We start from the raw sequence: 20,359 nt of genomic DNA on the forward strand, positions 1-20,359 counted from the left end.
TCTTTGTTGCTTACTCCCAGGGATAAGCAGTTCTTTTTCCAAGTCTACACGTGGCTAACAATGGTTTATGAACGTTTCTACCAGGAACTTGTCTGAACCTTTTTTTAATCCCATCTATACTTGCTGCCATGACTACATCTTTTGTCAGATCCACAGCTTAATTGTGGGTTGAGAGAAAAAAATACTTTATCAGATTTGTTTTAAATGTGCTACCTGTTAGCTTCATGGAGATTCCTTAGTCTTCTTTGTAATTGGGTAGATACGCCAGAGGTGTAGATAGCATGAGGAGGGACCTAGCAAAGCTTGAAGAATGGTCCAGAAATTGGCAACTAATTTTATAAAGTGCAGGGTCATGTGCTTGGGGGCTGCAAAAATCCAAAGGAACAATATAGTAAAGTGGGTGAAGTACTTCTGTGTACAAAAGAAGAGCGGGACTTGGGGGTGATCGTATCTGATAATCTTAAGGTGGCCAAACAGGTAGAAAAGATGATAGTCAAAGCCAGAATGATGCTTGGGGGGGGGGGGGGGGGGGGGGGGGTATAGGGAGAGGAATGGCCAGCAGGAAAAAGGAGGTGATGGTGCCCTTGTATAAGTCTCTGTTGAGGCCCCATTTAGAATACTGTTTGCAGTTCTGGAAACTGCACCTTCAGAAAGATAAACAGGATGACGTTGGTTCAGAGGGTGGCTACAAAATTGGTCAGTGGTCTCTGTCATAAATCATGTGGGAAAAGACTTACAGACCTCAATATGTATACTCTGGAAGAAAGGCGGGAGAAAGGGGATATGATAGATACGTTTAAATACCTCTGTGGCATTAATGTACAAGAGGCGAGCCATGTTCAAATGAAGGAAAACTCTGAAATGAGAGGGCATAGGATGAAGTTAAGAGGGTTATAGGCTTAGGATTAGTCTAAGGAAATACTTTTTTATGGAAAGGGTAGTGGACATGTGGAATAGCCTTCCAGTGGAGGTAGTGGAGACAAGGACTGGGTCTCAATTTAAGAAGGTGTGGGACAGGCATGTGGGATTTCTTAGGGAGAGGAGGAGATAGTGGATGCCAATGGATGGGCCATTTGGCCCTTATCTTCCATCATGTTTCTATGTTTAGTACTACTTGAGAGGATTGTTGAAGTCAGTTTGTTTAATTGTTTCCCAGTTTTCACCTAAAACGCCACCTCATTGGGCGGAAGATCAGAAGTCTTTACTTCAGATTCTTTGCCATCAAGTGGAAGCCCTGAAGGTAAGATAATAGGTAATTTAGGAATGCATCTTAATATCTGTGATTTTTCCCTTTATATCTTTAGTGTTAAGGGTGTGGTGGATTACAGAATAAAGTATTTTCTGCCAAGTCCTATGTAGGCATTACTCTTTACATACTTTTTTTTTTAATAGGGTGGTATGGTGATACTATTTTTCTAATCCAGCAGAAATATATCTGGTCTCTTTAAGTGACGAGTGATTTAAACAGTAATTACCTTCAAAATATGCTCATTGACTCACAAGATAATGTATGGGGAAGCCCCTGCTTACATTCTAGATTTAATTGATCTGCCATCTAGAAATTCTTTGATAACTGCTCCATCCTACCTTAACCTACACTATCCAAGCTGCAAGTCAGTTAAATATAAACTGCTTTTTTCATCGTCTTTCTCCTATGTCAGCCCAAAGTCCTGGAATGTTCTACCAAGGTATCTAAAGGAGATTGACGATCACCAGCTATTCAAGAAATCTTTAAAAACTTTTTTTTTCAAGAAAGCTTATCCTACCAATTAACGCTTAATCCCTGCCTACCTCAATTTGTCTATACCCATTTACTACTCGAACCTATTCAAGCATCCTTATATACTCCTGTACTTTCCTGTCTTTCTGACTTGTCATGTCATTACCCTCATTGCATTGTAACCTTTTGTAACATTGTAAGCCACATTGTGCTCGCTCTAGTGGGAAAATATAGGGTATAAATGTACCATAAATAAATGATGCAAAAACAGAAGGAACAAATCTTCACAGGGATATAGAAAGTAGAACAAACAGCGAAGTGGACTAAAATAAATGACGCTCCAGGTAAAAAGTAAAAAACAAAAAATTTTATTGATTGAACATGACTCGACACAGCTGTGTTTCGGCCCAAGGGGCCTGCATCAGGAGTCTAATTACAAAACAGCATATAAAAGCAAATAAGAACATGAATATGAAACAAGGATATAAAACAAATATAATGTTGAATATTGACACAGTAATAAGTATTAATCTAAGAGAGAGAAAAATAGGGACCAAATAAAGATGTTAATGGACATGCACATACAAATCCAAATGATTGTAAAGAGAGAACTATTATAAACCTTTTTAAAGGGATATTGTGAGCAGCAACATTGTTTATTTTTACGGGGGCCATGTTTATTTTTTAAAAAAAGGGGGGGCCTTATTTTGCATACACAAAGTGCAATATTTGTACGTATTCTTTGAATAAAAAACTTAGTAAATGTGAGAGTGACTAAAGAACTATTACCTTGTGTGATCTAGTAGGTTTGGTTTTCACTGTTTGTCAGTCCTTTACACACACACAGCCTCATCACTAACATTCACTTCATGAATATTCATTACAAACATTGCAAAACGTCACTTCTGGTTATGTTTCATATTTTATTTTTTAGCAATATTTTTAACGTTATGTCTCTCATGACTGTTCATTACTCTCCCCTTCTTTTCAGTTTTTGTTTTTCACTTTATTCAGGTTTAAGGCACTTTATCAAATCACATCTTTATACAGCTGTGATGTCACTAGTATCATCACAGTTGGAGCCTTTTAAATAGCATGTACAAACGACTACTCGGCTTAAATTTTCGAGTCCGGGTTTACTCTCGAGATTAGAAAAACTCCAGTGAGGTAAGGTTTATGTCCTCTATTTTCACGCAGCTGCTTAGTTTACAAAGTTGCTGGGGTAGACAGAACTCTAGAAAAAAAGAACCCTTTGGTAGTTTTTTTTTTTTTTTTTTTTAAAGGGCAAGTTGTGTACGTTTTTTACTTTCAGCGTTTGCCTGACCACAAGTGCAGGTGGCAATAGAGAACATGTAGTGGATTTTATCTTATTTTATTTTGCGTTTAGGTATAATACATAATACGAATGCAGAACAGTACAGAAAACATTCCATTTTAAGTGACAGTGTATATATAACAGGAATATCTCAAAAGCAGGTAGTTGTCTTAAACAATGTAGCCATTTAAAGGACATTTTCCTGCACAGCATTACTCCAACTTGAGGCACAAGACCCTACAGGTCCATTTCAACACCATCTACTGACTAACGAGTAAGTTCATTAGCGAAAATAGCATTTCTCACCATTTGCATGTAGTTACCTATGGGGATTTTACGTTAAAAATTCTGGTTTTTAATATACCTTCAATATTTTGTAGTACCTAAAGATTTTAAAGATAGACATCGTTGTTCATCACAATTTTACGTCATTATAGAACCCCAATTGTTTCTGCAACCATCTTTTGTTTGTTTCTGCAACCATTTTTAAAAAGAATGTTATATTGAGGGGCATTTTCGAAAGGGACGTCCACATTTCGATTTGGATGTCCTCGCAAAACGTCCCAATCCAGGGGCGGGGAAACCCGTATTTTCGAACCAAGATGGACGTCCATCTTTCGTTTCGATAATATGGTCAGGGACGTCCAAATCCTGAAATTTGGTCGTCCTTAGAGATGGTTGTCCCTAAACATGGACGTTTCTGATTTTCAGCGATTTTCAAAACCAAGGACATCCATCTCAGCAACGACCAAATGCAAGCCAGTTGGTCGTGGAAGGAGCCAGCATTTGTAGTGCACTGGTCCCCCTGATATACCAGGGCACCAACTGGACACCCTAGGGGGCACTGCAGTGGACTTCATAAATTGCTCCCAGGTACATAGCTCCCTTACCTTGTGTGCTGAGCCCCCCAAAACCCACTACCCACAACTGTACACCACTACCAAAGCCCTTACGGGTGAAGGGGGGGCACCTAGATGTGGATACAGTGGGTTTGTGGTGGGGTTTGGAGGGCTCACTGTTTCCTCCACAAACGTAACAGGTGGGGGGGGGGGGGGGGGGGATGGGGCTGGGTCCACCTGCCTGAAGTGCTAAAACTGCTCCAGGGACCTGCATACTGCTGTGATGGACCTGAATATGACATCTGAGGCTGGCATAGAGGCTGGCAATCAATATTTTTAAAGATATTTTTTGAAGGTGGGAGGGGGTTAGTGACCACTGGGGGAGTAAGGGGAGGTCATCCCCGATTCTCTCTGGTGGTCATCTGGCCATTACGACCAAGCCACAAAAAGTTGCTGAAAGAAAAACACGATCAGGTAAAGTCGTCCAAGTGTTCGTCAGGGACGTCCTTGTTTCTTTCGATTGTTTGTCAAGGATGTCCTAGTGTTAGGCACGCCCAAGTCCTGCTTTCACTACGCCTCCGACACGCCTCCTTGAACTTTGGCTGTCCCTGTGACGGAAAGCAGTTGGCTTTCAATTATACCGATTTGGACGACCCTGGGAGAAGGACGTCCATCTTCCGATTTTATGTTGAAAGATGGGCGTCCTTCTCTTTCGAAAATGAGCCCAAGTGTGTCTATATTAACTAATAAATGATATGTTTTGTAGTACTGATATATTTTAAAGATGTTTATTACAATTTTACACCGTTATAGAACCCTAATTGTTTGTGCAACAATTTTTCGTTTGTTTCTGAAACCACCTGTCATGGTGTATCTATGTAACTGATATGCGGATACAATTTCTTTATTAGACACAACGAGTGAATTCTAGATCACACAAGGTAATAGTTTAATCATTCTCACATTTACAAAGTTTTTTTTAATTCAAAGAATATGTACAAATATTGCACTTTGTGTATGCAAAATACGGTGCCCCCCTTTTTTTTTTAAAATAAGCATTGCCCCCTTAAAAATAAACAATGTTGCTGCTCACAATATCCCTTTTAAAAAGGTTTATAATAGTTCTTTCTTTGCAGTCATTTGGATTTGTATGTGCATTTCCATTAACATCTTTATTTGGTCTCTTTATCTCACTTAGATTAATACTTATTACTGTGTCAATATTCAACATTATATTTGTTTTATATCCTTGTTTCATATTCATGTTCTTATTTGCTTTTATATGCTGTTTTGTAATTAGACTCCTGATGCAGGCCCCTTGGGCCGAAACATAGCTGTGTCGAGTCGTATTCATCAATCAATAACATTTTTAATTTTTACCTGGAGCGTCACTTATTTTAGTGATTTGCAACAGCCCAGTTCTAACTGGCCTGATGCTATTATGGGCTGGGATAGGGGAGGAACAAAGGTGGCGCCACAAATTATCCATCTAGGGTATAGTTGTCAATGTGGGCTACTGTTAAGACATGTTATTTTACCACTAAACTCTTGCTAGTTAACACAGGCCCCATTTTATGCAGTGAGACATGGTTACTGAAAGCTAGGGTTAGCAATAAATTGTTGTCTTAACAGTAGTCCACGTAGTGGTGATGCTCAGCTACTAAATTCATAATTTATCCATTTAGTGTAGGCCTGTTGAATATTGCTAGTCTGATCACTAGTCAGCATGTGTATTCAGTACTGCTACCTGTCCGGATAATGCTGAATATATGAATTAAGATAAGTGCTAACACTTAACCTGGTGACCATGCGAGCTGCAAATCTGACCCCTCGGTTTTCTCAGGGGCTGAAGTGGCTACTAGAACTTTGTACTATTTTCTGAAATTGCATTATGAATGTCCATAGTCACCATTTGTAAAATAGTCAAGCTTTCAACCTCCAAAATTCCTTTCACATATATTGATCAAAAACAGTTTTTTTTTTTCATGCTTTAATTGGTTAAAAAATGTGATTTAGTCTTGATTTGTTTTAATTCCTTGAGGTCTGTTTTTCTTTGTTTCCTTTCTCCTTGGAGAAACAGGATATAATCAGCCACACATGGGTGGTGTTCTGAAGGCACCAGTTGGGATTTGTCCTTCCAGAGCTCAGAAGAGATTTAGTGAGCTCTCTGAGCATGATTCAGTTCTCCTTTCTGTGCAGATATTCCTCCTCCCCCTTGGTCAGCTTTATGTGCTTGTTAAAACAGAATCTCCCCCTCCCCCCTTTTCAGTCTGTCTTGTACCTACATATAATATGTAAGCTGCTTTGATTGTAACCATTGAAAGGCAGTATATGAAATCCCATCCCCTTTCCCTCTCTTCACAATTCTAAAAGACAAAACAAAGAGTAGAAATCAATATTGTACACCTAGAGGTCCCAATGCAGTACCTATGAGTGTATCTGAACCAAAGTACACAATGTGCCTATGGATGCTTCATTGATGATGAGTTAACTTGCCTATACCTGAGGGTTCAAAGCGAGTACCCATGACTCTCAGCATCAAAAAGAACAGGGACGTGATGCAGAGCCTCCACTCATGCATGCTGTGAGTCTCTGCTGGGTACTGCCCCGTCTAATGCACACTCCTGTTGTCATGGGAGCAGGACCTGGCAGAGACCCAGTGTGTTTGAATGGAGGCTCCATTTTGTGATGCTGTTCTTTTTATATTGAGACCAGAGCAAATACTATAGAGACGTGAAGGGAGGGGCAGACCCTGAAGAGTGGTGGCAAGAGGGGAAGAGGCTGGGACCACATGGGGTGAAGTGGGTGGGGGCAATACTGTGCCCATTCTGAACTTCAATACAGCACCTCTGTTCCCATTACTAAAATTGGTAACAGAAAGTAGCCAAATAGGGAGTGGAGCGCATGGATCTGAACTTGGGGAAAATCCCCAGAAATCAGGGACATCTAATAATCAGTGGAGGCCCTCCCTATCCTGTCTCACCAGCTTCTTCCTGGCCCTTTGCAAAAATATACATGCTGCCGCCCCAAATTGCACACTAGACTAGTTTTTTTTTTTTTCCTCATTTCATTTGTTTTATTTCTGTTTTCTGCTTTTTACCAGCTTGTTCCCCTTCAACCGATGTCTGGCTCACGAACCAGACTATTGCACTTTCTAATGCTAGATTGATCCCAAGAGCAGTTGCATGATAAGTTATACATGAAAAGTAGTACATATGAGTTTATCTTGTTGGGCAGACTGGATGGACCGTGCAGGTCTTTTTCTGCCGTCATCTACTATGTTACTATGAGGTGTATTTTCAAAGCACTTAGATTTACAAAGTTGCATAGCAGTCTATGGAACTTTGTAAGTCTAAGTGCTTTGAAAATGAGCCCCCATGTTAAGTTAATAAGTTGTTTTCTCTTTGGTTACTAATCTGGAGACTGTAATTAAGTCATGTGTTCAGTCATAAAAACAGTAACTTAATATCGATAAACATGTTTCAATCACAGATCAGGTTTGTCAGTTCACCTAGCAAGCCACTCTATGCTTCTACCACAGAATGTACAAATGGGTATCTTCCAGTACAACATTTATAAGGAAGGGGTACCCAAATGGTGGTGTCACTGAGTAATGCACTGTTCTGGTATGCCCTTAAGTTCTAAACTGTTGGATAGAAATACAGAATTTGGCTTACCTCTGTTAGTTCCAGTCTCTTTGTGCTTTGTCTGGACAAATCCAACCAGTGTTAAGTTTATTTTTCATTGTTTATAATGAGTGTTATATGGGATGTGGTAAATCCTGTATATGTTTAAAATTGAGACTTTGAACGTTCCTAGACTGAAAAAGTAATAAGCAGGAAATGCAGGCCTTGTGGGAGAGGCCCTTGAAACTAGGTTCTATCATTATCCCCAAGCCCTGTAGAATGGAGACAACTGTAAGTTTGATAAGGAGATCTAATAGAACAATTGACAGGTAATTCAAAATTCCCATTTATTCTTAAGTACACACAATAAGCTTCAATCTTGTGGTAGGTGTGCCAGATGACTTCCATTATAGAAATATGCTTCAGGTCAATCAGAATAATGTAATAATTCCCAGGGCTTAATTTTGTGCTGATGGAATGGGGTGGAACGGCATTCCGGCGCTTCTTGGCCCAAGGAAGTGAAGTCAACATTCATTGTTCCCACCCCCCCCCCCCCCCCACCCACCCACCCACACACACACACACCTGTTCCCTCTAAGCTAGCAATATTTTCCTGGGCTTTGAATCAATGTGTAGAGGAAATTATATGACGTGACGTATAACGTCCAACTGGTTGTTGTTTGCCTCGTGCTTGCCACACAGCTCTTCTTAACTTGGAGCCTGCTGCAGTCCACAATTGGAGCCCTCACAGTGCACTGACACTAGATTGCCTGGGTGATTTCTCCCTAACTTGTGTGGCGGCGTCTCCCTAACTTCTTCCCCAATGCAAGACGCTGCTGCAGCGTGGGACCACCCAAGGGAGATTTTCTCCTGAACTTATTCCTCAGCACAGGACCAAAACTGCTTCAGTTTCTGTTTTGCTTCTCTCTAATTCCTGAGACTCCTCCTTTGCTGCAGGCAGCCGGCTCTTGAGGTCAGTGGTGGGGTGGGTGTTGCCATGAAGACCTAGAAAAGCAGGATGGCAGAAGGTTGGAGAATCGGTAGGGTGAGCTAGAGGAGAAGATTAGAGAAGCAGCTGGAGGGGAGGGGGGGATGGCTAGAGTAGCAGGCACACTGCATTTGAGGGAAGAGGGGAAGATTAAAAGCAGTATGGGGGATTAGAAGCAGCGTCTGAGGGCTGTAAAAAACAATATTGGAGTTGTGATGGCTGTGAAAAAAAAAAGCAACATTGGAGTTGGAAGTAGGGAGGGAAGGCTGTGGGGGGAAAAAAGGCTGTGGGGGAAAAAAGCAACATGGGAGCCAACAACTTGGGAAGAGGGAAGGCTGGGGGGGGGGGGGGGGGAAGCAAGCTGAAAAATAAACATTGGAAGTGGGAGCAGGAAAGGCTATTAAAAAAAGGGGGGGCTTAAGAAGAAGGGTGGGAAGACAGGGAGGGCTGAAGAAGCAGCATGGACGGGACGGAGGGCTGGAGAAAGGAGCATTGAGCACGGTAATACTGGATGGGAGAGGAAAGACGCACAGGGACAATACTGGATAGGACGGGCGAGACAAATGGCACGGGCAATATTGGATGTGGGGAGAAAAAAGGCATGGGGCAATACTGGATGGGAGGGGGAGAGAGCGAGGCAAAGTTGGATTGCAGGGAAAGATGGGCAATACTGCATGGAGAAGAGACAGAATGCCGTTTGGGGAGAGGAGAGAGATGGGGGCAATGTTGGATGGGTGGGAGAGTAAGAGAGGGCAATGTTGTATAGGAAGAGAGGGGGATGGGCAGTGCTGGATGGAAGAGAGAGAGGGGGCAAAACTGATGGAGAGTAGAGAGAAACAGGGGCAGTACTGCATAGGAGGTGAGAGAGAAAGACAGGTAATGCTGGATGGAAGGGGAGAGGTGATAATGCTGGATGGTGTGGGAAGAAGAGAGAGACGGGGGTAGTGCTACATACCAGGATATGAGAGACAGACAGACGAGGTAATGCTGGAGAAACTCACTGGGACCAACCTGACTGGAAAAATAAAATGCTTAGACAACAAAGGTAGGGAAAAAAAGTGTGTTCTGAATTTATGAACTTGAATATGGTAGTTTTGGAAAATGTGCATTGTGGATATCTTTTTGTATTGTGTTCAATACAAGAGTAAATGAATTTGTATTTGTCCAGTGCTGAGTTTTGACGACTTGGGATTACCAGTTTAATTTTTGTTTTTATATTTCTATTTCTAATTTGTGATCTCTATTTGGTGAGGATCTGCTTTGTTTTGCCAGTGACTGAGGTGCGATATGTTGCTTGCATGTAGTTTGTGGAGTTTGGATTTTTGTGGATACAGAGCATGTTTACATTTAAATCGTAAGAACAGCTATACTGTGTCAGACCCAAAGGTCTTTGGAAACGTAAGCATTCCTCTGCCCTAACCCAGCTCCTCTGCCATGCAATAGCAAAAGGAAGCAAGTGCTTCAGTAAAAATAGACGCTTCCTTTTGCCATTGCAGGACAGTACTCCTTAATGTCACCTGGCTGCTAAACATTTCTGAGGAGAACACTGGTATCAAATGTATAAATGTTGAGAAAAACAATGATTAGTCCAAGATTTTGTTGATAATGTTGCAAATTTGTACTACTGTGGTGATATTCTTTAATAACATTTTAAAATTAAATTCATGAATTTTCCACAAGCTCTTTTTTTTTATCCACAAATGAAATATTGTGTGTGTGTAGAAGCAAGTCCACTTCTGGCCCAGGCCCCGCCTACTTCAGTCCTGGCTCCACCCCACCCCCAGAGCCACTTCCTTTTTGTCTACAAATTAAGCCCTGATAATTCTCCTTCAATTAGACACATTGGTGATTAAGTATATTGCAGGGTGGGGGGATAGTTTCGGGAACTGGCTGTTGGGAAAGAAGCTGTTTTGGATTAATGTATACCTACTGTAATATCAACTGTTTCAGCTTGCTTTAGCAAGAAATTTAAAAAAAAATCATAAAGGAAGTGTTTGAATGCAACGTAGCAATTTTTATTAATTGGGGTGGGAGGTTCTGGCTTTTTACCAGACTTCAAATTGTTGACTTGTATGGTGAGGCTTCTTTGAGACTGTTTGTTAGACACAAGTGAGGTTACAGATTTTGAAAAAGGTTATTTTCAGTCTTGGCACCTCATTTATTGCATGCATGGGCTTCCAAGCTTCCTGACAAATTTCGGGGAAATATTATTTTAGGGCCTCTGCTTTATTCTTGGAGGGCTCTTTTATGTTTCTGGGGGCAAAATCCCAATAGCAATGATTTGCTTCCAGTTGTGGGAAACACAAACTTTTCCCCTGAGCTGGATAACATGTTTAAACGTTGACATTGCCTGGGTATTACACATCTTGAACACCCGTTACACAAGGATGACTCGATTTTATCTTTTGAAGAGGTGCAGCAGAGAGTAGCTCTGTGTCCAGTGAATAGTTTTGCTATTTACGATTATCTCATATTTTCTTGGATGTGCAAGGGATATCTACTCGGCTGGGTAATAAAATACAAGCTTTTTTACAGGGAGATGCATTGTGTTGCTTCTATCTCCTGGATTCATAAGGTTCTGAGTAGTGTGTCTTGTAATAAAAATGTTATGATATGTTGAAGCTGAGCTGGCTGAGAGAAGTGGGGCGTTCACTTGACTGCTATTAATTTTCACAATTTAATTACTGCGATTCCAGGGACAGTCTCTAGATCTGAGTTGAGGGGATGTCAATATATTCATTATTGAGCTTATTTTTCCCAACACTAAGCTTTATATGTGGGTTGTGCTAATGCTCCCTGTTTAAAATGTCTGGCACCGGTGGCCACTTTTTACCATGGGTTGTGGAGTATTAGGGCAGGCAGGAGTTTTAGGGGGAAAGTGATTCAATATCTCCAGGATTTTGAGTTTTTCTCTAAAATTTTCTAGATAGGGATTATCTTTCATGAACCAGGCTTTTATTGGGCTTGGGGCTGAGTGGAGAGTTTTCTTAGTAAGGCTTATTGTGGGTAAATAATTTATCGATCATTGGCTTCAGTCTCACTCCCCCTGTTTTTGGTATTAGAGGAACAGTCTCCACGAATTGATACTTTGCGAATCCTATGGGGTACGATCTTATCCTAAAGACAAAAAAATGTTCTTTTATCTGGGAGGCATATCTTCCGGCCATCTCACCTAAAGCCAGGAGCCAGGTCTTTAATGGATTTCAGGCTGCATACTTTAATTGGTAACATTTTCACTGGGGCTTGTGGGGGGGGTAGTGGGTTGGGGTTTGTTGATTTTGCTTGGGGAGTGCAGGGCCATAAGAGTCAAGGCTCTGTTCTCATTTGCTTTTTTTTTTATAGCTTATTGTGAATGGGATATGGGGTTTGAGGGTTGGGGAGGTGAGGAGTGGAATTTGAAGGGAAATTGTTCAAGATAGTGTATCTTCAATTAATGTTGTACAGCAATTTTTATTTGACAGAATGAAGTGCAGGAATTAAAACTTAACTCCGGTTCCAGTGCATCTCACCGTTGGCCTAATGAAGGTTTTGAAACAGACTCAATAACTGATGGTTACCAAGGAACACAGAATTTTCAAGGAGCCCCCTTAACAGGTGAGATAAATGCAAAGTAATTATGAACAGCTATTATTTTCCTGATGTAAGTTAGTATTCTAGGTAAATCTAGCTAATGTATTTTTCAATAAATGGCAAAAGAATGTTGTAGATTTTCATTATTGTGCACAATTGAAGACTAGTTTGGGGGTGTTTTTATTTAATTCAAGAAGTTCTATCCAGAGATGTCTTTGATCTTGTAAAGATCTTAAGATACCTTTGCTTGCCTTTTGAAGGCCAACATTTCACATTGCTAAAATTGTCCACATAAGTTGTTTGTAAGATTTTGCTTTCTGATGAATTTTGAACCAGCACATTCATTCAGATTGCATCATTTGCTCGTTTTTGGTTCCCTTTATCCCTAACTCTGTGTTCTTTTTCATCTATTGTACTCAGAAGAAACTTAAGTTTCTGTTAAAATGCAAAAAAACTAGAGCATCCACTTCAAACTTTTTTGAGCTGTCTGACACATGAGCAGACGGCCCTTTCTATTGATCTGTATTTTATTTGTGTCATGTTGTACACTACATAGAATCTCACCAATGAAGCAGTATAACATTTTTAATATAAATAAAAGCTGTAGAAGGGAAAAACTAGGCACGTCATACCACTGACAAATACTGTAATGTACTCTACAATGGTCTGACTACAAAGGACCTGTACCAGCTCCAATTCAGAATGCTGCAGCAAGACTAATAGAAGGCTACCAGTACAATACAGGGCTAAATTTAAAACTCTGATCTTCAAGGCCCTTAAAGGAAATGCCCCCAAGTACCTGAAAAATAGGATGATCCTCTACACACCTCCAAGGACACTAAGGTCCTCCCAAGGAGTATCCCTAACCACACTCTCTCCAAAAGACATTACACAATGTGATAGCAAGCAAGCCTTCTCCAGAGTAGCCCCCAAACTCTGCAATGCACTCCCTGAAAGACTTCACTTAACACAAGACTGTCTGTACTTCAGGAAGCAGGTGAAAGCTTGGCTCTTCAACCAGGCTTTTAATGGAAGAAGTAACTAACTCGTTAGTGTCACACACAAAAGAGTGACACGAGCTGCACATACTGCAGCAGGACTTGTTTATCCACTCCTACCCTATCTGAGATAATATTTAAGCATCTCTCTGATGCTCCTTTCTTTAAATTAGTCACCTTATTTTCTAACTTCTTGTACTCTCTTAGCTATCTATATGTTAACCATCTCTCTGACCTCATGTGCAACTTTCTTTAAATTAGTCACCTTACTTTTGTAACTCCTCTTACTCTGTGTTCCATCTTTGCTTAATACCCTACACTGTCAATTAAAATGTTATATTACGTATTGTGTTGGCATTTTAAGTAGTATACTATGCCATACATTGTATTATTTGAATGTTTTTACTGCTGTAATTTTCTATTGCTCATGTTTGATTTATTCTTATTGTACACTGCCTTGAGTAAATTCCTTCAAAAGGTGATGCTAAAGCCTAATAAATAGGATATTTTATATAATCTTGTGTGTGTTTTTATTTTAGTTTCTACTTCCGGTCCTTCTGTATACTACAACCAGTCACCAGCATATAATTCTCAGTATCTTCTCAGACCAGCAGCCAATGGAACACCAACAAAGGTAAGGAGAAAAAAATCTAGAAGCTTACTCTGATGGTCAGTTTCATGAGTGGTGGTTTTGAATTTGCATGTATTTTCCATGTAGAAAAGATAAAGTGACAGCCTCAAATTTGGGAATAAAATAAGTTTGCTAGATATTTTCTGTCTCGAGGTGGAAGGACCCTAATGTTAAACATTTATGCATGAGCCGTATTGCTGCTCAGTTAGTTCAAAAGTCAAAATATCTGTTTAACATTCTCAATTATTATTTTTATTTACTTTAAAAATATAACAAAGTACAATATCACAATATGAGCCAATAATCAAATCTGAATAGACAATGATAAAGGCACAAGAGTAACTTGAGTAAGATTAGTTTCAAACGTGAAGCATAACAGAGCAAATGAGCAGATAAAAAAAAAAGTGAAAAAAAGCATTACAATGAGAGAGTAACTGCTGTAGACATATAGAGCCCCATTTACTAAGCTGCGCTAGAGGCGCATTAGTGCTTTTAGCGCATGCTAACCATTAGCGTGCACCAACTGTGTAGGCGCCCACAATATTCCTATTATTATTCCTTAGTAAACAGAGCCCATAGTTATCCAGTTTAAGCCATTTACATTTAAAAGTTGGAGTAATATACTTTTAAAGAAATATTTTCGTATTTTTTATTCAATAAAACTGAATTCCACCATAAGAAAATGGAAAGATTTGAATTATCTTTCCAGTGCTACTGAAATTAAGAAATCAAATAAGGAAGTATCTTCATCAGAAAGGGTATTAGATAAGGAAAGAGATTTCCAAATAATGTGCTTAGAATTAAAAGAATCTTTCTTTTAAGATGTTCAATATTTTGGACCAAATATTTAGCCACAAAGCATACACATTATTACAATCAAATAGTATATGTTTAAGTGTCCTTTTTTGTTGAGAACAAGACCACCATAAGTCATTGGCAGAAAGTTTGCTTTTAAAAGATTTAATGAGAGACCAGTGAGACCTATGTTGTGAAAAGAAAAGCAATTGGGTGAAAGCAGAAGAAAGCGAGGGCCGTATAACCAAGAGAGACCATTGTTTATCGGTAAGATGTTTACCAGTTTCATTTTCAAATGCTTTTTGAGAGGAAATGCAGAACTGCTTTGAATGATTTTGGTGGATTTTATAGAATAGTGATACAGAATGTGTAGGAGAGGGATGAGAATTAAGGAGAGAGTGAAAAGGGAGAGTAGGTGATAGGTTTTTAATATTAAGATTCACAAGCCTTAATGCTTGATGTAACCTATACCAATTGAAAAGTTGAGATTCAGGTAGTTGGAATTCCTTTTATTGTGCAAATTTATTTTATTTTTGTTACATTTGTACCCTGACTTATATTCTCTATATATGAGCATAACATAAGAACATAAGAGTAGCATTACTGGGTCAGAACAGTGGTCCATCTAGCCCAGTATCCTGTTTTCCAAGCCAGGTCACAAATACTACTACTATAAATCATTTCTATAGCGCTACCAGTCGTTCGCAGCGTTTAGGAGCTTGCAATCTAAATCACTTGGCAGAAACCCAATTAGCAGCATTCCATGCTACCAATCCCGGTTCAAGCAGTTGTTTCAACACTATGCAAAACTGTGCAGTAGTGACTAGTCTAATAGGTAAATCTATACAAACACGTTTAAACACGTTTAAATAATGAGCTGTCCAAACTCATGTGATATTCCGCAAGGAGAAAATCCCTCTCAAACCTTTTGGATTTACACAAATCCTAGGTTTACAGTGGGAGGACTCTTATGCCATTGTTAAGTTTCTGTCATCGGAGAAAAAAACTCCTTATTGCTTTTACTTTCAGATATATACGTTTGGTATTTTAATTCAGTTCAACATTCAAAGCATTTATATTTGCTTCTTATATTCAAGTGAGACTATATCAGCGCCAGATAAAGAAACAACAGCACTTAAAGTCCAACGGGGCCACCGTTTCACCTGTGTGGCTTCCTCAGGAACTTGTGCTGTTAGATTTGGCTTATAGATGTCTGCAAAAACAAAACTCGGTTGATTACAAAACACATGGTTAGCTGAGCTTATCTTTCTCTAACTCTGGTTCACTCACTTTCAGTTGTTAAACTTCAAACAAAATGGCGCCTTTGCATCACACGCTTGCTTCTCCCTTTAAATAGGCTTCGTCGAACAGCTGATCTTAAAGCAACATGCCTGTTTAATGCCTGCTTCGTGATCTTAAAGTAAATCAATAAAATACATGCCAGTCTATTTTGCTATTTAAACCATCTGGTTCTAACGTATTCAATTTGAAAGCCCATTTTGCCTCCCTCCATTGTAGCAGTAATTTTTTATTGCCTCCTCTCTGATTTTTACCTTATATTTTGCCCAGAATACAGCACTTAAGGTCTTCGAAAGAATGTTTCATAATAGTACAATGTTCCACTAATGGCTCCTTCATGTTTCTCCTGGTGATATTTGATCTGTGTTCAAGCGTCCTACTTTTAAATGATCTAGTTGTCATGCCTACGTACAGCTTGTATCATGGGCACTAGATGACATACACAACGAACTCAGTTCTACAATGAGTGGAATGGATTAAAGGATATTCATGATAGTTCTTGACATCTTTAAAATTTTTTGTCTGTGTGGTGATTTTGCAAATCTGGCACGTCCCGCACTTGTAATGCCCCCTGAATCTTACTTCCACCTGTATGTGCTGGTAAGGCTGCGGGGCATAATTCTTCTCTGAGATTTTTACATCTTGCAAATGCTATCCTAAATTTAGTATTTTGAAACATAGGATTCATTTGAATAATTTCCCATCGTTTCTTCATTATTTTGGTGATCTCTGGACTGGATGAATTATATTTCATTACCATGGTGCATATCTTGTTGAATTTTTCTTTCTTGCACCTGATAGTAAAAGTTCCCTATTGTTGTACTTCCCTCTCTTGTATACTTTTTAAAATATATGTCTGGAATAGCCCCTGTCTAATAATCTTGTAGTTAAATCTTTAGCTTGTCTTTTATAGGTATTCTTATCAGAGCAGATTCTATGTGTTCTTAACATCTGCGATATTGGTAGGCTATTTTTTAATTGTGTGGGGTGACAACTATCACGGTGTAAAAATGTGTTTGTCTGTGGGTTTTTCATATACTTTGGTTGAAATGTCACTATTTTGTATAGTCAGATCAATATCTAAAAAATGAATCGAAAACGCAGAATACTGTATTGTAAACTGTGTATGCACATTATAACTGTTGAGCCATTTGAAAATTTGCATCAACTCATTGACTGTGCCTCTCCAAAGCATGAACATGTCATCTATAAATCTCCACCATTTGTGTATTTTACATGCAAATGGAGAGGCTTCAATCCATTCTCTTTCAAAGGACGTCATGTACAGATTTGCGATGGAGGGTGCAAATGCTGCTCCCATTGATACACCACTGGTCTGTAAATAGAACACTCCATTGAACAAGAAGTAATTTTCTTTAATGGCTAGTTCGGTTAATGCCATGAGGAAGTCAGTGGGTATCATTTTTGCCTCTGCTGCAAGTTTCTCTTCATATTCTCTTTTAGCCTTCTTTATTAATGCTTTGCACCTGACTTGCCAATGCTTATGTTGCTTCTTATCTTCTTCATTTGGATCCTTTTTCCATTCTTTGAAAGACATTCTTTTGGCTGTAATATAGCCTGTTGTACTTCATCTTTTAACTGTGCTGGCTGTTTTCTCTTCTTTACACCTTTGCAAATGCGTGGAATGCATCTGCACTGGGCGTCCAAAATGGTATTTTTGAATAACATCCACGTCTGATTTAGTGTTTAAACCTTAGCAGCCGATCCTGTATCTTTTTAACCATTTTCCTAATTTTATTATAGCCACCATAAAGTCCAGTCAAAGGGTTTATCAGTTCTGATATGTGAATTATTCCAGATTGGGTATGTCATAAAGTACATCAGAATTGCTAGGGAAACAGGATTTGAATCATATAATAGTGTCTATAGTAGCAGATATGACTAAGAAAGGATTAAATTTTTTAAGGGGTATTAACTCTAGTTCAACCCATACCTATGCAGTTAATAATAATAGCAAACTAGGAGTCATAGGAATGGTTGAGTTTTTATTAGTATTAGCATCTACGGGTAGAAACCATTTAGATGCTTGATTTAGTATGAATGATTTGTGGTATTGTATACAATTTGGAAAATTGACTCCTTTTTCCTTAGGAAGTCTTTCGGTTCAAAGTTTTTATTACATTTTGTAAATATAATACAAAAGTGTGGAAATGTTGTTCTTTTAAGTACAAACTTACTAATACAAATCAGTAAGAAAACAATTACAATATACAAACAACACACGAGTGTCTAGTGAAGTCAAATAGTATTGTAAAGTGTAAGTCTTGGCATCTTTAGAGCGATATGAAGAGTATTTTTTTTTCTTTTGTTGAAAGTTTAGTAAAATTCTATCATGCTTAATATGTAACTTATTTTGAGTTGTTAGGGTCATTTAAATGGTTTCTAACCTACCCCACCAGCTTAGAAATAAAGGGGACCCGTTAATGTTATATTTTTTTAAAAAGTGAAAAGGAGTTCAATATTTTTATCATTTGTCGTTAATGGAATGGTTGAAGTAAATACCTTAATATTAATGAGAGTAGACTGGATTTGAAATGAGAAAGAGGTTAGATCTTGTAAGTTAACCAAATTATTAATGGGTAGGCATTCTGTTTTATCCCGGTTTATTTTGTAACTGGATACTGGAAAAGGAGTAAATTTAAATTTAGAATATGTGGTATTGAATTGGCTGTAAAGAAGTAGATCATCAGCATAAAGAGAGAATTTGACTTCAAGATGGGATAGTCTTAAATTGGGGGATGTTGTCGCAAGGCAATGGCTAGGAGTTCAATTGCTAAATAATAGGAGGGAGAGGAGGTAGCCTTGTCTTGTACCCCTAGAGACAGAAGGCATCCAAAAATATTTCATTAACAAAAATCCTGGCTTTGGAGTTTAGATATAATATTCTTACCATGTGTATAAAATGTTGACTAAAGCTAAATCAGGATAAGACTATAACCCCCTGTTTACAAAGCCACGCTAGCGCTGACACATCTCATTCACTTTGAATGGGCTGTGTTGGCATTACCGTGTGGCTTTGTAAACTGGGAGGTAAATATGCAGTTCCACCCTATCCAATGCCTTCTCTACATCCAGGGATATTGCAATCATATGATGTGGAAAAGATTGAAGAAAGTATATTGCAAAAGAACCTTGAATTATCAGAAGTGGATCTATTGGACATGAAACCTTTTTGGTCAGGGTGAACTAATGAGGGAAGAATTGAAGATAGCCATAGTTCAATTATTTGTGCATAAATTTTACTTTCTAAATTTGAGTGAAATAGATCTGTAATTTGCTACATTAGAAGGGTCTTTGCAAGGCTTAGGGATGACAACTATCTTAACTTCAACAAAGGTACCAAAAACCTTTTGGTCTGAAATAATATAGAGAGATTGCAAAAGGTGGGAGAGGTCATTAGAAAAAGCTTTATAAAACTCGTCCGAGAGGCTGTCGGGGGTTAGATGCTTTATTTACAAGAAAGGAATTTATAACAGTCTACATTTGACAGTCTGAATTTCTGATAAAGTAATGGGGGTCAAGAATTTTAGTTTGGCACTGTTAGATTGTTTAGTGCCCACATCCGAGGCAGATGTCTCAGAGGAGTAAAGAGATTATAAAATTGTTGAAAGAGATCAGCAATATCTGAATCTTTGATAATACATTTTATAGGGTCTTTTAAATTAGATGCTGTACATTTTTCACATTTGCCCTTAAGATACGAGGCTAAGAGACGGTCTGCTTTATTTTGTTCAGCATAATAACATGCACCAATCAATACAGTAAGCTGCCCTGCTTGTTTTGAACATACCAAATTATATTGCTTACAGAGAACGCATAAGTTTTGTAATTTAGTTGTGTTTGCATATTGAATCTCTAGATTTTTAAGAAGATAGTGTGGCACACAGTTTTCTTTGCCATCATATATAAAAACTGATTATAGAGCCCCCTTATAGAAGAAGCCTTAAAGGCATCCTACCATATAGATGGGGAAGTATTAATTTTTATTATGAAGACAGATAGCTGATTTAACCAAATCTTGAAAACCACTTTCATTTAGGAGAATGGAGTTAAATCTCCATTGAAAATCATAGTTTGTGTGTGGGAGAGATTTCTTTTAAATTTAAAGGGGGGGAGCTAGGGGGTAGGAAAGTGATAGTGGCATTAAAAGGATGCGATGTGTTTATCCTGTTCTGTGGTCGATAAATTGTTGACTTGCAGAATTACAGTACAGGGCGGGGAGGAAATGAAGCTCAGTAAAGCAATGCAGTAACAAACACCGACTACAGAGTGTTGCCCGTAGTTCATATTTTATTTAGAACTTTGTGGAACAATATATAGGCTGTAATCTGTTACATTCTTAGAATTGAATATATAAGTTTCTTGACAACTGTTATGTCCGGAACCTCTGCATAAACATGATTATGCTAACAAATATATCAATAGAAAGGAAGGGGGGAGGGGAAGGAAGGAATGGTGGGGGGGGGGGGGGAACTTTGATGATAGAGATACAGCTGTATTAGTACAGATGTGCATTGCTTATTACCAGATTATACTGCTTAGTATGGAAATGTTTAA

The 20,359-nt window shown here is 38.8% G+C and overlaps 1 protein-coding gene across 2 annotated transcripts in view; it reads left to right on the forward strand.

The window, feature by feature from the left end:
• Nucleotides 1–20,359, forward strand: part of RGPD4 (RANBP2 like and GRIP domain containing 4) — a 294,599-nt gene that overhangs the window by 110,594 nt on the left and 163,646 nt on the right. For both annotated transcript variants that reach the window (XM_030201471.1, XM_030201472.1), the window contains exons 17-19: nucleotides 1,157–1,240; nucleotides 11,950–12,082; nucleotides 13,596–13,690. In XM_030201471.1, the coding sequence (XP_030057331.1) occupies nucleotides 1,157–1,240; nucleotides 11,950–12,082; nucleotides 13,596–13,690 (312 nt within the window). The remainder of the gene's footprint in view (nucleotides 1–1,156; nucleotides 1,241–11,949; nucleotides 12,083–13,595; nucleotides 13,691–20,359) is intronic.

This window comes from Microcaecilia unicolor, chromosome 4, assembly GCF_901765095.1.
Source record: "Microcaecilia unicolor chromosome 4, aMicUni1.1, whole genome shotgun sequence".
Classification (NCBI taxonomy): Eukaryota; Metazoa; Chordata; class Amphibia; order Gymnophiona; family Siphonopidae; genus Microcaecilia; species Microcaecilia unicolor.